Consider the following 13,389-nt stretch of genomic DNA (forward strand, 5'->3'; position numbering starts at 1 on the left):
GCCAATCTGGCTGAAAAGGGACCCAGGAGTGAACAGGGGCACAAAAAACGGCGCAGGATTGGGCGTCAGACGATGCCAGTCCAGCTCCAGGTCCACAAATCGGGATGGAGGCCAGGGTCGACGCTGGCCGGGGACATGACCTTTCAGGGTGTCGGTTGAGGCTGCGGTGCAAGAGGAAGTGGCGCTGGTGGAGGTGTAATAACGTCAACCGGCGCCGTTCCAGATCCAAGCCTGGATCCAATGGAAGCCTGCGGCGCCATGGTTGGAGCCGATGGCAGAGAAGGCCTAGGCACTCCAACCGAGTCAGTGGGGCCCGAAGGCTTGCCGGCAGGTTTGGGCCGCCCAAAGATGACATTCATCGCTTCGTAAAACTTACGGAGTTGGGCGGGAGTCGCTCCAGATCCCAGGAAGGCAGGGAAGTCCAGAGTCGACTCGCGCAGAGCCACGGGAGGGGCACCGCCCGCATCCCTCGTTGCGTCAGCCGACTGACGGGAGAAATCGAAGAGCTACTTCTTTTTGTGCTTCAACTTACCCGACACAGAGTGTGAAGACTTTGATGAGTGGTGATGGCTCCGCAACTGGTCCCTCGACCTCCCTCACGACCGGGAACGTCACGGAGCCGACCGCCGGTGCTCAAACAGCTTTCAGGATCGCTCCCGCAAAGCCTTCGGCACCACTTAACAAACATTTTCTGTGCTGCAAATGGCAACACCCTTCCTTCTACCTGGGTCACTTCTATTATAGTGCCGATCTTTAAGAAGGGGCAGAGAGATGACCCGGGGTGCTACAGACCCATCTCTTTGCTTGACTCCGCGATTAAGATCCTGGGCAGAGTCTTGTTGAAGAGATTGAGGGAAAACATCGAGCTGAAGGGGGGCCTTGCAAATATCCAATATGGCTTCAGAGAAAAAAGAGGCACTGTTGACCAATGCCTAAATCTCCATTTGTTGATTTCTAAGTACACGGTGGCCAAGGAGGGGTCCTTATTTTTGGCTTTCATGGACCTCTCCTCGGCCTTCGACATGGTCAACAGGTCCAAGCTTTGGGCTATTTTATTGGAGTTTGGTGTTGATCCAGCCCTTGTTCATTTTACGGCTTCTCTTCATCAGGAGTTGTTTGCAATGGTTAGGGTTACCAGGGAGGGCAGGTGCACAAACCGTTTCAAGTCCGAAAGGGGGGTTCGCCAAGGCTGTATCCTGGCTCCCCTTCTTTTCACTATTTATATTAATGGACTTGGAAATAGCCTAGCGAGCGTGGGGACGGACGTTCCGCGTATGGGGGACATACTGGTACCAGCACTCCTATACGCGGACGACGCAGTCCTATTAGCACGAACGGGAGTTGGGCTCCAAAGACTTTTGGACCAATTTGGGGCGTTTATGGCCCAGCTAGATTTAAAAATCAATGCCAAAAAATCACATACGATGGTGGTAGGCAACTGCAGGAGTAGAAAAAAACCCAAGACGTTTTTCTGCGAAGGGGAGCTAGTCTCTAGGGTCACGGTCTTCCCTTATCTGGGCGTCCTTTTTGACGACAAGGGATCTTGGGGCCCCCAGATTAAGGTGAAGAGCGTGTCTATGGCTCGCTCCTCCTCAGCCCTCATGGGCTTTTCACGAAGATTAGGGTCTCGGCCCATGGAGGCCCTCCTGAAAATCTATAATACTAAGTGCCTATCAATCGCCTCTTATGGCGCATCTTTGTGGGGTTATGCACAGCTGGACAGGATCCAAAGAGTGGAGAATAGTTTTATTAGACAACTTCTCTCTCTCCCTAAATCTTCTCCCACCTTCGCCTTACACACGGAGGTGGGACTGGATTATCTTACGGATAGGCTGAAACTGGCCCCCCTGATTCTCTGGTTAAAAACCTGGCTCAACCCGGAGCTAACATTAAACCATGCCATTTTGACTGATGTAAGGGGTTTGGACCGAGCCCATAAAATTGCATGGTTGTCCTACCTGGAAAAATCTTTTTATCAACTAGGCCGTATTGACCTTTTCAAATTGCCTGCCTCTATCAAGAAGGAGGATGTTAAGTGGACTAAAATTAATTTCATGGAGAGGGCCAGATTGGAGCGGGAGGCAAAGGAACTGGAGAAACCTTCGGTTAGGGCTCATTTTATGCTAACCTCTTCCCCTTCTTTGGAGCCCTACCTTAAAATTGTCACGAAACCTTTACACAGGTTTTTGTTGACTAAATTCAGGTTTAATATGATCCACCAGATCCTAGGTAGTCACCCCTCCTGGATAAAACCTGAATCAGGCCCCCCCTGTAACTGCGATAATTTCACGCAACAAGACACTTTACATTTTATTATGTTTTGTGAGAGTTTCAGGGATATAAGGAAAAGTTATTTGGTCCCATTATTTTTTTTTTTTGAAAACCTTTATTGACAGTTCAATAAGAACAAGTATGGGCCTACAACCCCCCAGGGCCGGCCGCTAAGCAATCAGAGCAATAACAACAAGTATAAACACAGGCAGCACCTCGGGTAGCAAAATCGTACTGCTAATACTGTGAACAGCGTAAGTAGGGCACCAGGAGAAAGAGGTTTTCATTTTATGATGAAACAAGGCAGAAGGATCAGGTGACAAGCAATTTTAAAAACAACGATCACGGATATGCGGGGTAATGAACGTTAGCGATTTACAGCAATCTATTCGGTCAATGGCGCAAACACAAGAACATCAGGATGGGGAAACACATAGTATACAGTTGCGCCCGCAGTCACCCGCCAGAACTCCCCAAGAACACCCCGGAAGTTGTGAACACATGGAACGGCAACGAGGCATAGCAAAAGGAGGTGTATCACGCTGATCCCAGAAAAAGAAAAACAAAAAGAATCAGAGAAGAAAAAGGAGGCCATGGAAAAAAGATGAAAGAATACAGAATCCCCTCCCCCAACCCCCCACCCTGCACCTCTGCAGATGAGTACGGCCCCCCCCCCAGCAGTGTGCCCGTCGCCCTGGAACCAGACCCGAAATGTAGGAGAATAGGGAAAAAGAAGTAGGAAAGGACCCCCACCAGACGGGGGGGTAGAGAAAGTATTCATAAACTGGAGGAGGGCCTTCATAACAGACCCCCGGCTTCTCCCTCCCGCACGGTAAGGTTCCCCTAAAGTGAACAAGGAACAGCACAAAGACAATCTTCTCAAACCACGATGGGGAGCATTATGCACCTATTGTGCCAGTAGCCATGTCAGGAGAGCACACCACCCCAGGCCCGCCCGTCCACTAGGCGACCACCCCCGAGGGGCCAGCCTCATCCCTGACCACTCTTTGGAATTCTGCCCATGCCAACCCCTCGACCCAGCACCATACCCAATGTTCCTAGGCAGAGGAATGTCCAACAACAACAGAGAAGCGACGCACACAGGTGGGGTGGAAGTCTCTGAGCATCAACACAGTCCGCCGCGTGAGGAAACAGGCTTCCCAGTGCTGCCCTAGGATCTGCTCTGCACGCAAGGTTCAGGAAGGCAGAAGCAGCCAAAGCAGACATTAGTTGCTGGAGTTGTCTCTGGGTCGCAGGAGGGCATGCACGGGATGAGGCCACCACATCCCACTCAGGTCCGACGCCTCCGGGACAGATCAGGCCCTCAGAAGGTCGAACACACTGTAGCATACTGGCCGGGGCGTCCAGTCGTGTACTAACCTCAGGGGTGGCCGCCACAGCGTCCTCCTGCGCGCAGTGTGGGTAGACTCTGTGTTCGTGCGGACAGGCGGGCCGCCACTGCCCCAACTCCGACGCCACACCATCGAGCTTACTCCCCAAGATCACGAAACCATGAACCAAGGAGGAGTGAAGAGTACCAAGAGCCTCGAGGAGGTCGCCGTACCCCAGCTCAGCTCTCTGTGATCTCGCCGCCACACTCCCAAAAATCGTACGCTCACAGGCCCGCTGCGGCCCAGCGGACAGGATGGTAGGCTTCATCGACCCAAGATGGCCGCCAAGTATGCCCGACCCACACCGGGGCCGGGACCCCGGGACAAGCGTCGCGATGTCCACGTCGCGGGTGACCGGGTTCCGGGGGCAGGCAAAAAACTATCCGTGGTCACGGGCAACAATCGTCCCCACCACGGACCAGCTCCCGTAGAAATCCGGGGGCGGCCCGCAATGATCGGGGCAGGATACGGACGGCGGCCGGGCAGCTCACCAGCAAGGCAGGGGCAGTCACCGGAGGATCTAAGATTTGCACCCCCGGTCATGCACTCGGTCAGCACACTGGGCAGTAGAAGTGACCACGCCGAAATGTAGGCCGAGTTTGGCACCGCTCCGGTGGGCCGACTCCACCCAGTCACCACCAGCCGCTGTTGTCGCACTGCCACCCGGCCACGGCGTCCACTCGATGTCCCGGCTCCAGGGCCGCACAGGCCGCAAAGTTCAGATGCAGTTTTCTCCGGCGATAGCAATGCTAGAAACCTCGGAGTCACACAGTCGGGAGCCCCTCTCCTTCAGAAACACGACCACGTAGCACAGGTTGAGGATCTCAGGCAGGATATCCGTGCGGGATGCGGAGGTTCACGGAGCCGGGAGTCTACGCTGCCGTCCCGGTCGCCATCTTGGCTCCTCCCTCCATTTGGTCCCATTATTGAAAGAGGCTGGCTTCATACAGGTTAGGCCCGCTTTGGTTTATCTCCAACACCTGGGGTCCCCTCGTATCATTTTTTGTGTGGCAAGCTTTTTAGTGGCAGCACTTAGGATTAAAAAGCAAACTTCCCTCAATGGTAATAATGAAATAAGTGAGGTTTTAAACAGTTTCTAAATAATTATTCAATTCGCCCAGAATTTTCTAGGGTTTGTCCCCTTTTTATGTAAAATTGTAATTGAATGTTTTCATTTGTATTTTGTGATTGTATATTTGTATTGTTGTTTTTTAAATGTCTTTTATGAGTCTAACGATTCGAATAAAGAGTATTTGACTGACTGCCTTCGGCACCATCGACCGGCAGTCGGAGCACGATTTGGGGTCATGCCTTGAAACCGGCCATACCTCGTGCACCAGGAGTCAAAGACTCAAAAAGCACGTCGACAAAAGTCGCTCAAAAAAGTTAGCCAAAAAGTGACTGGAGTACTGCTCTCTCCAGATCTGCGCTAGCTGGCGTAGAAAAAAAAAAGAACGGACGTCAGCCCGCGAGGGCGGCGTCAAAGTAGGTACCGCGACGTTATCCCGGCGACCACGATGCCAACGACGGACGCGGAGCCGACCGACACCACCTTCCGACGCACAGAGGTACTGCTGACGAAAAAACTTTCCGGATCCAGTCTGACGCCTGGGAGTAATTTTAAGGTAAGGAATCTATAACTAATGTGTTTCTTTCAGATCATGCAATTACTGGTGCTCCCAATAAAATACTTTAACCCAGCCTGGACAGGACTAGGAGGAAACAGAAATCGGAATCATGGATACATCTGCTATGCTACTGTCCCGCCCTAGATCACCAAAGGAGACTACTACTTAAACGGGTTCTCCTGGCTTTTGGGGCTCAGACAACAGCTCTCCCAAACCATCGTGGCAGCACCCAGTCGTAACCAAGGACACAGCCTAATAACACAATATACTGTCTGAGCAAGGAAGGACAAGTAGTAACCAGTGATTCTGTGGCGAGCAGTCAAATGGTGTGAAGCACCTTAAAACAAACTGGCTGATACCTAGCATGCCAAGACAGAATCCACCATACGACTTGTTTTCTGGTGATTGCTATGCCACGTTTAGCCTTGCATTGCACTGATCGCTTACTGTAATTGCACACTGGTTATAGGCATATCGCACTTTGAATATTTTTGCTGTTTTTATCTAATTTTAGCGAAATGTAAGGGTTTTTGTCAACTACTGTTATTGCACATTGGCTATCTGCATCTTAGCCAACTGTCATGGTTTTTATTAACTAAACAAAGTTTTGAACTGAACTGAAGTCTAAAAAAATCCACCATTATTTTTTCAGTGTTGTGGAAATATTCCCTACCGTGCATACCTCCCATCAGCTGTTTGCAATGAGAAGTCACCTTGCTTAGTCAGTAGTCTACATCTAAGGGCATTTCAATTTTGTCCTTCAGAATGTCTACAAGCACAGCACTCTCTTTCCTAACCAATATGGTTATTTATTATACTATTTGGCAATTATTAAAATATAAGCTAACAGGTTGATGGTGTTTCTCCAAAGGAATGTGAGAATCACACATGTAAGAGACAGAATGCTAGCAATAAGAATTCTGTTCTCCAGGTACATCCATAAGAATTCTGAAAGCATAAAACGCACTGCGAACCTGAAAACTTTCATGACATATGAATTAACCATAAAACCCAGATTATGTCACCCTACCGAGTGGCAGTGGCACAAGGTCAAAAGTCAAAAAAGTTAAAAGGCTGCAAAAGGGTTTTGTAGATGATTCCCATAAACTACTGTCATAGTTGAGCCAGCCTGTCTTTCCTTTGTTCCTGAAGAATGATGTGATGGCCCTAGTTGCATTCTGTGCAGAGGCTGAAGATCAACGTGAGCACTCTGGACCTGAGGAGAATCATCTGCCATTTCTTAGTAAAGAAGGGTTCACTATATATAAGATATATAAGCACTTTTAAAATATATTTGACATCCTTATTTGAAGTAAGTAACATAGCCAATATATTCAAACTAAAAAAATGGAAACCTAATTAGCATTAGGGGTTCAAGCAACAGAGAACCTCTTTGAGGCACATGAAGAAGTCTCAAGTGTTTATTGTAAAAATGTTCTAAGGTCATCCTATTGATGATGGAATAATCAAAAACGTAGAGTGATAAAATACACTAAAAAAGTAGCTGTACCAATTTTCTCTGTGTAATCAACTGTATTCTCAGGTACATCTTGCATTGCATGGATTTTATCCGTATCGCATGTATTTTCTGAATGTATGCCTCTTTTCTATTTCTAACTAATAATGACTACTTGAACTAAAAAGTAGCTGTTAGGAATGCAATTTCCAACTTTAATGGAAAATTTCATATGAAATTATTTTTAGCGTGCTTCGTTTAAGTGGTGCAAAAAATGTTTGTAAAAATAGATCAGCTTACCTCTGTATTTGAGGTCATTGAACTCACGGATGTTCTGTAAATTAATGGCGTCATTCCTCATAGATGAAGGACGTCTCACTGGGGCCTGCATGCGTAGTCTGGCCATATCAAATACATCCACCGTATTTGTATCTTTCTTTCTGCTAAAACAAACAATATAAACCATGTTTTTGAGTCATATTATCTAAAAACAGTGTAATGTGATAGAAAGTTTGACATTTGTACATACATCTTGCCAAGCAACTCAACAAGATCAGACCCTCACCCCAACTAGTAAACAAAAGCATATATTATTACCTAGATACCCATTTAAACATTGACAACTTTTAATAAGTGTAAGCCAGACACAATGTAGGTTTGTTTTGGGATCAGAAAGGGACCAACATTTTCTGGTTTTGAGAGTTTACAAAACAATTAATGTGATTTAACGCCTTTTCAATAATTAAAATGTGAACAGATGGACCATCTCAAAATATGGAAGGAAAATATTAACAGTGATAGAAAATGGTGAATGTTTCATCATTAATACATTTACATAAATGAGATATGATTGATAATGGGAAACAACCTTTACAACGCAGGCATTACCCCACAATGCCTTTACCCTGCATTTTGGACAAAGCTATACCTCTCTGAAGAGCTCTAATGAGAATAAAATACGTGTCATGGAATGGTTTATTCATTTCAGGTTGGCTTGGTTGGTATTTTACCAATTCAAAGCTGTATACTGTGCCTGGAGTGGTAAAAGGCTTTTGTTATTTAACAGCTCGGCATGGACAGCACTGTGCTAGTCCTATGTTTAAACATTTTGCTGTAGAAACAGCAAAAGACTTTGTCCCTTTCTATCTCTGTGTGGATAGCACAGGCTAATTCTACGCTTAAAGACATTGATAGAAGCGGCTTCATGCCGGACCGGGGCACTCGCCACTGCCTTCGCCGCCTTCACGTGGCCTTGGCTCACCGCCAGCGCATATCTCCATATCTCACTCTCCTGCTTGCCGATTTCGAGAAGGCTTTTGACTCGGTCGGGTGGCCCTACCTATTTGAGGTCCTGACCCACATGGGTTTCGGCCCCAAGTTTGTTGGCATGGTGCGAGTCCTTTACACGCGCCCCCGCGCCAGAGTGCTGGTCAACGGGGCACTGTCGAGACCGTTTCGGATCGGCCGGGGAACGCGGCAGGGGTGCCCGCTGTCGCCCCTCCTCTTTGCTCTTGCAATGGAGCCCCTTGCTGCCCTGATCCGAGCGGATCCTCTCCTTCGGGGCTGGGAGTGGCCGGGCCTGGCGTCGGACAAAATAGCCCTCTACGCGGATGACGTTCTGTTGTACCTTAGTGATCCAGCGCGTTCGGCTCCCCGTGCGCTCCATCTCTTGAGCCGCTTTGGCCACGCGTCTGGCCTCTATTTAAACCCGCGGAAATCGGTCCTTGTGCCTCTGCACCCCTCCCGGAAATGTTTTGACTGGCAGGACACTATTCCCCTCCGTCGGTTGTCCTTCAAATATCTGGGCATCTGGGTCTCCCTCCTCCCGGAACTGAGCTGGGCTCTTAACGTGACCCCCCTGGTCAAGAAGGCCAAGGTAGATCTGGCGCGATGGCAATCGCTCCCGCTCAATCCGCTGGGGAGGGTGGCACTATTCAAAATGATGATTCTCCCCCGGTTCCTTTATGTATTACAAAATATTCCCGTGTCCTTCCCAAGGACTTGGTTTCGTGAGCTGGATGGGTTGGTGACCAGATTTCTCTGGGGTGGTGGGAGACCGCGGCTGGCCCTGTCGGCGTGTCGCCTGCCCACCTTTGATGGGGGGCTAGGCATGACCAATCTTTACCTCTACTATTTGGCCACCCGCCTCCTGGTCATCCATGATTGGTTTGGGGGGGGGATGGTCCGATCCAGCCTACAGGGTGGAATTGGAGGACCTGGGTTTCTCCTGCATTCAAGACCGCCTGTATGCCGCCCCCATCTCCGCCTCCTGCCCAGACATTACCAAAGCGGTCTTCCTGGCTTGGCGAGTGGCGCTTCGCCACACCCGGTGGACCGGGAGACTGACTCGTGCCACTCCCCTCTGGCATGGGACATGGATGCGGTACGTTGCGGACCTGGAGGGTTTCAAATCATGGGACCTGCTCGGCATCTCCCAGCTGGGGGATGTCTGGCGGGGGGGACGCATGTGCTCATACTCGGAACTGCAGGCGCGCTTCTCCCTCCACTCATCTCAATTTTATAGGTACCTCCAACTGCGGCACGCCATACGAATCTACACCCCTCTGGACATTAGGCTGCCGGACCACAGCCCCCCGGAGGCTCAGGTCCTGCTGGGTAACCTAGGGCGGGGGGGGCATCTCCCGAATACATCGTTCTCTTATTAATAATACCCCCATGGCCCGGGAAGGCCTGAAGGAACGGTGGGAGGAGTGGGTGGGTCCCTTGGACGAGGTCGACTGGCGGGATGCCTTTATGGCCCCAGGCTGGTGACGGCCTCCGCCAAACTGAGGCTTATTCAAATCTATTATCTTCATACTGCCTACCTCACACCGGCTCGTCTGCACCGTGCGGGCCTCTCCGCTACGGCAGCTTGCCCCCGATGCGGTTTTGCCCCGGCTGACTTCATCCACATGGTGTGGTCTTGTTCGGACTTGGGGGGTTACTGGAGGGGCATAGAAGCCGATCTCACGGAGGTCTTGGGATGGGTGGTGCCACATAACCCTAGACACACCCTTCTGGGCATCACTGACGGCCTGGATGGCACGCGCGCAGAGAAGCTATTCCTTATGAGAGCATTAATGGTGGCGAAAAGAGATATAGCAGCGGCTTGGAAGCATCCGCAGCCGCCTAGCTTGGCCAAATGGAGCACTGGAGTGGACTGGTGTGCGGCACAGGAGCGGACTCTTTATCAGGCGAGGGGCTGCCTTAAAAAGTACCGTAGGGTCTGGGGGAAATGGTTGGGCAATGTGTTATGATTATGCGGTTCGGGGGGGGGGGGGCGGAGGGGGGAGCTTCGGGTGGGGGCGGGGCAGGGGGATGGCGGGGTCTCGGGCTGTGTGATTGTAATTTGGTGGCTCATCAGGCTCAATGTTTTTTCTGTTGTTTCATTCAAAACAATAAAAATTTGTTTATAAAAAAAAAGACATTGATAGAAAAGCAGACATTTGACGTGAGCAAATTTAGAGTGTCGCTGGAGTTGAGGGTGCTCTATACAGGAGCTGCTTTCCACCTAAACTTGAGAACTACCCAGAGTTCGTTCTATCTATCTATGTATATATATATATATATATATATTCACTGAAAAAACCATAGGTTTCACACATGTTATAGTTAGCTGGAAATTTTACTGATAAAAAACCAATGAAATTCCCCCGTTATAGTTAGTGCAGGCAACTATAACTCACGCGACCGCAATCCTCTGCTGATGCTAATACTGTATTTAGACACTTATTTGCCCATGTCTTCTTCCATAAATTTTTAGCTATACATATATGACAAATATTTTTTTTTCATAAAGACACATATGTCATCAGCAGAAGATTGCGGTCGCGTGAGTTATAGTTGCCTGCACTAACTATAACGGGGGAATTTCATTGGTTTTTTATCAGTAAAATTTCCAGCTAACTATAACATGTGTGAAACCTATGGTTTTTTCAGTGAATTTGCAAGGTTTTTTAAATGCTAATTCCTAACTATAACGTGTGTGAAACCTATGGTTTTTTCAGTGAATTTGTACGGTTTTTTAAATGCTAAGTTACTTTACGCCATTCGTGGCGTGCGCGCCCACTTAACGCAGTTCGTTCCGTGCGAGCACGGTGCGCTTCGCGCACCGTGCGTGCACAGTGAGCACGCGGTGCGCTTCGCGCACCGCGCGCCCACTTTACGCAGTTATTGCCGTGCACGCACAGTGGGCACGCGGTGCGCTACGCGCACCGCGTGCCCACGTTACGCTAGATGGGCCATGTACGCACGATGCGCTTCGCGCACCGTGCACACATGGAGGACATATGATGCGCTTCGTTGTGAAAGGTAATATTTTAATTTTTTACATCTCTGATATGCCATGCACAAATGGTGCCCTTCGGGCACCATTTGCACATGGGGTGGGGAGAGTATGGATAATTTAAAAAAAAATAATAATTTTACCGTACGCGTACGGTAAGCGTAATCGGCGAAATTATCGAAAAAATTAAATTCCGTTTTTGGCCTTGGGGGATCTTTGGTGACTCCCCCAACATGGCTAGGTGCTTAGGAGCTGTCTAAACAGCCCCTTTACATGTTTTGGTCCTTTGTTTTTTAATCCCCACTCAGAGTGCGAGAGAGAAAATGGCGGCCGCCGCTTCCTGGTTGCGACCGATTCGAATGTTTACTAAGATCTAACAGCCAATCAGAATCGTGCTCGCGCACGTCACCGTACGGTAAGCGCACCGTAAGCGCACCGTAAGCTGGCTCAGATATATATATTGATTTAAAGGCTATTTTCTCAGAATCTACTGAACAGATTTACACCAAACCTACAAAAGGCACTTCCTTGACCTGTAGACTACCTCTCTGCCAAATTTCAAGGAACTCTGTTCAGCCGTTCGGGCTGTAGCTGTGTCTAAAGGTCCTATGGAAAAATGCATGGGAAAAACGCGTTTTGGGACCCCCCTTTTATCTCAGCCCCCGCTTGACAAATCCCCCCGAGACTTTCAGGGTAGGAGCGGAGCGCAGCGCCCCACCTATTTTCAAAATTTCGCGAGGATTCGTCGACCGGCGCCAAAGTTATTCAAAATAGAATGTTGCGGTTTTCCTATGGAAACAGGGTCCTAACTATAACTACCTACTGGCGACCGCCAGTAGGTAATATATATATATACACACACACATATATTACCTACTGGCGGTCGCCAGTAGGTAGTTATAGTTAGGACCCTGTTTCCATAGGAAAACCGCAACATTCTATTTGGAATAACTTTGGCGCCGGTCGACGAATCCTCGCGAAATTTTCAAAACTAATGGGGCGCTACGCTCCGCTCCTACCCTGAAAGTCTCGGGGGGTTTCGTCAAGCAGGGGCTGAGAAAAAAGGGGGGTCCCAAAACGCGTTTTTCCCATGCATTTTTCCATAGGACCTTTAGACACAGCTACAGCCCGAACGGCTGAACAGAGTTACTTGAAATTTGGCAGAGAGGTAGTCTACAGGTCAAGGAAGTGCCTTTTGTAGGTCTGGTGTAAATCTGTTCAGTAGTTCCTGAGAAAATAGCATTTAAATCAATATATATATCTGTGGCAGCTTACGGTGCGCTTACCGTGCGCTTACGGTAAGCTTACCGTACGCGTACGGTGCCGTGCGCGAGCGCGATTCTGATTGGCTGTTACAGCTTAGTAAACATTCGAATCGGTCGAAACCAGGAAGCGGCGTCCGCCATTTTCTCTCTCGCACTCTGAGGGTGGGAGGAAAAACAAAGGGTGAAAACATGTAAAGGGGCATGTTAGACAGCTCCTAACCACCTAGCCTTGATTAAGGTGTCCTAATAAAACCCCCAAGGCAAAAAATGCAATTTTAATTTTTTTCGAAAAAACGCCGATTACGCTTACCGTACGCGTACGGTAAAAATTTTATAATAAAAAAAAACTATCCACACTTTCCCACCCCCGTGTGCAAATAGTGCCCGCAGGGCACCTTTTGTGCATGGCAGTTTACAGACAAGGAACAATTAAAAGATTACCTTTCACAACGAAGCGCATAATATGTCCTCCGTGTGCGGACGGTGCGCGAAGCGCATCGTGCGTACATGGCCCATCCAGCGTAAGGTGGGCACGCGGTGCGCGTAGCGCACCGCGTGCTCACTGTGCACGCACAGTGCGCGAAGCGCACCGTGCGCGCACGGAACGAACTGCGTTAAGTGGGCGCGCACGCCACAAACGGCGTAAAGTAACTTAGCATTTAAAAAACCGTACAAATTCACTGAAAAAACCATAGGTTTCACACACGTTATAGTTAGGAATTAGCATTTAAAAAACCTTGCAAATTCACTGAAAAAACCATAGGTTTTACACATGTTATAGTTAGCTGGACATTTTACTGATAAAAAACCATTGAAATTCCCCCGTTATAGTTAGTGGAGGCAACTATAACTCACGCGACCGCAATCCTCTGCTGATGCTAATACTGTATTTAGACACTTATTTGCCCATGTCTTCTTCCATTAAATTTTAGCTATACATATATTACAAATATTTTTTTTTCATAAAGACACATATGTCATCAGCAGAGGATTGCGGTCGCGTGAGTTATAGTTGCCTCCACTAACTATAACGGGGGAATTTCAATGGTTTTTTATCAGTAAAATGTCCAGCTAACTATAACATGTGTAAAAC

The 13,389-nt window shown here is 48.7% G+C and overlaps 1 protein-coding gene across 5 annotated transcripts in view; it reads right to left on the reverse strand.

Annotated features, from left to right (window-relative positions):
- The window catches only part of CSPP1 (centrosome and spindle pole associated protein 1), a 1,290,317-nt gene that overhangs the window by 198,094 nt on the left and 1,078,834 nt on the right, over positions 1-13,389 (reverse strand). For all 5 annotated transcript variants that reach the window (XM_085605499.1, XM_085605497.1, XM_085605498.1 and 2 more), the window contains one exon: positions 7,047-7,189. In XM_085605499.1, coding sequence (XP_085461625.1) covers positions 7,047-7,189 — 143 coding nt within the window. The remainder of the gene's footprint in view (positions 1-7,046; positions 7,190-13,389) is intronic.

This window comes from Triturus cristatus, chromosome 5_1, assembly GCF_964204655.1.
Source record: "Triturus cristatus chromosome 5_1, aTriCri1.1, whole genome shotgun sequence".
NCBI classification, from domain to species: domain Eukaryota; kingdom Metazoa; phylum Chordata; class Amphibia; order Caudata; family Salamandridae; genus Triturus; species Triturus cristatus.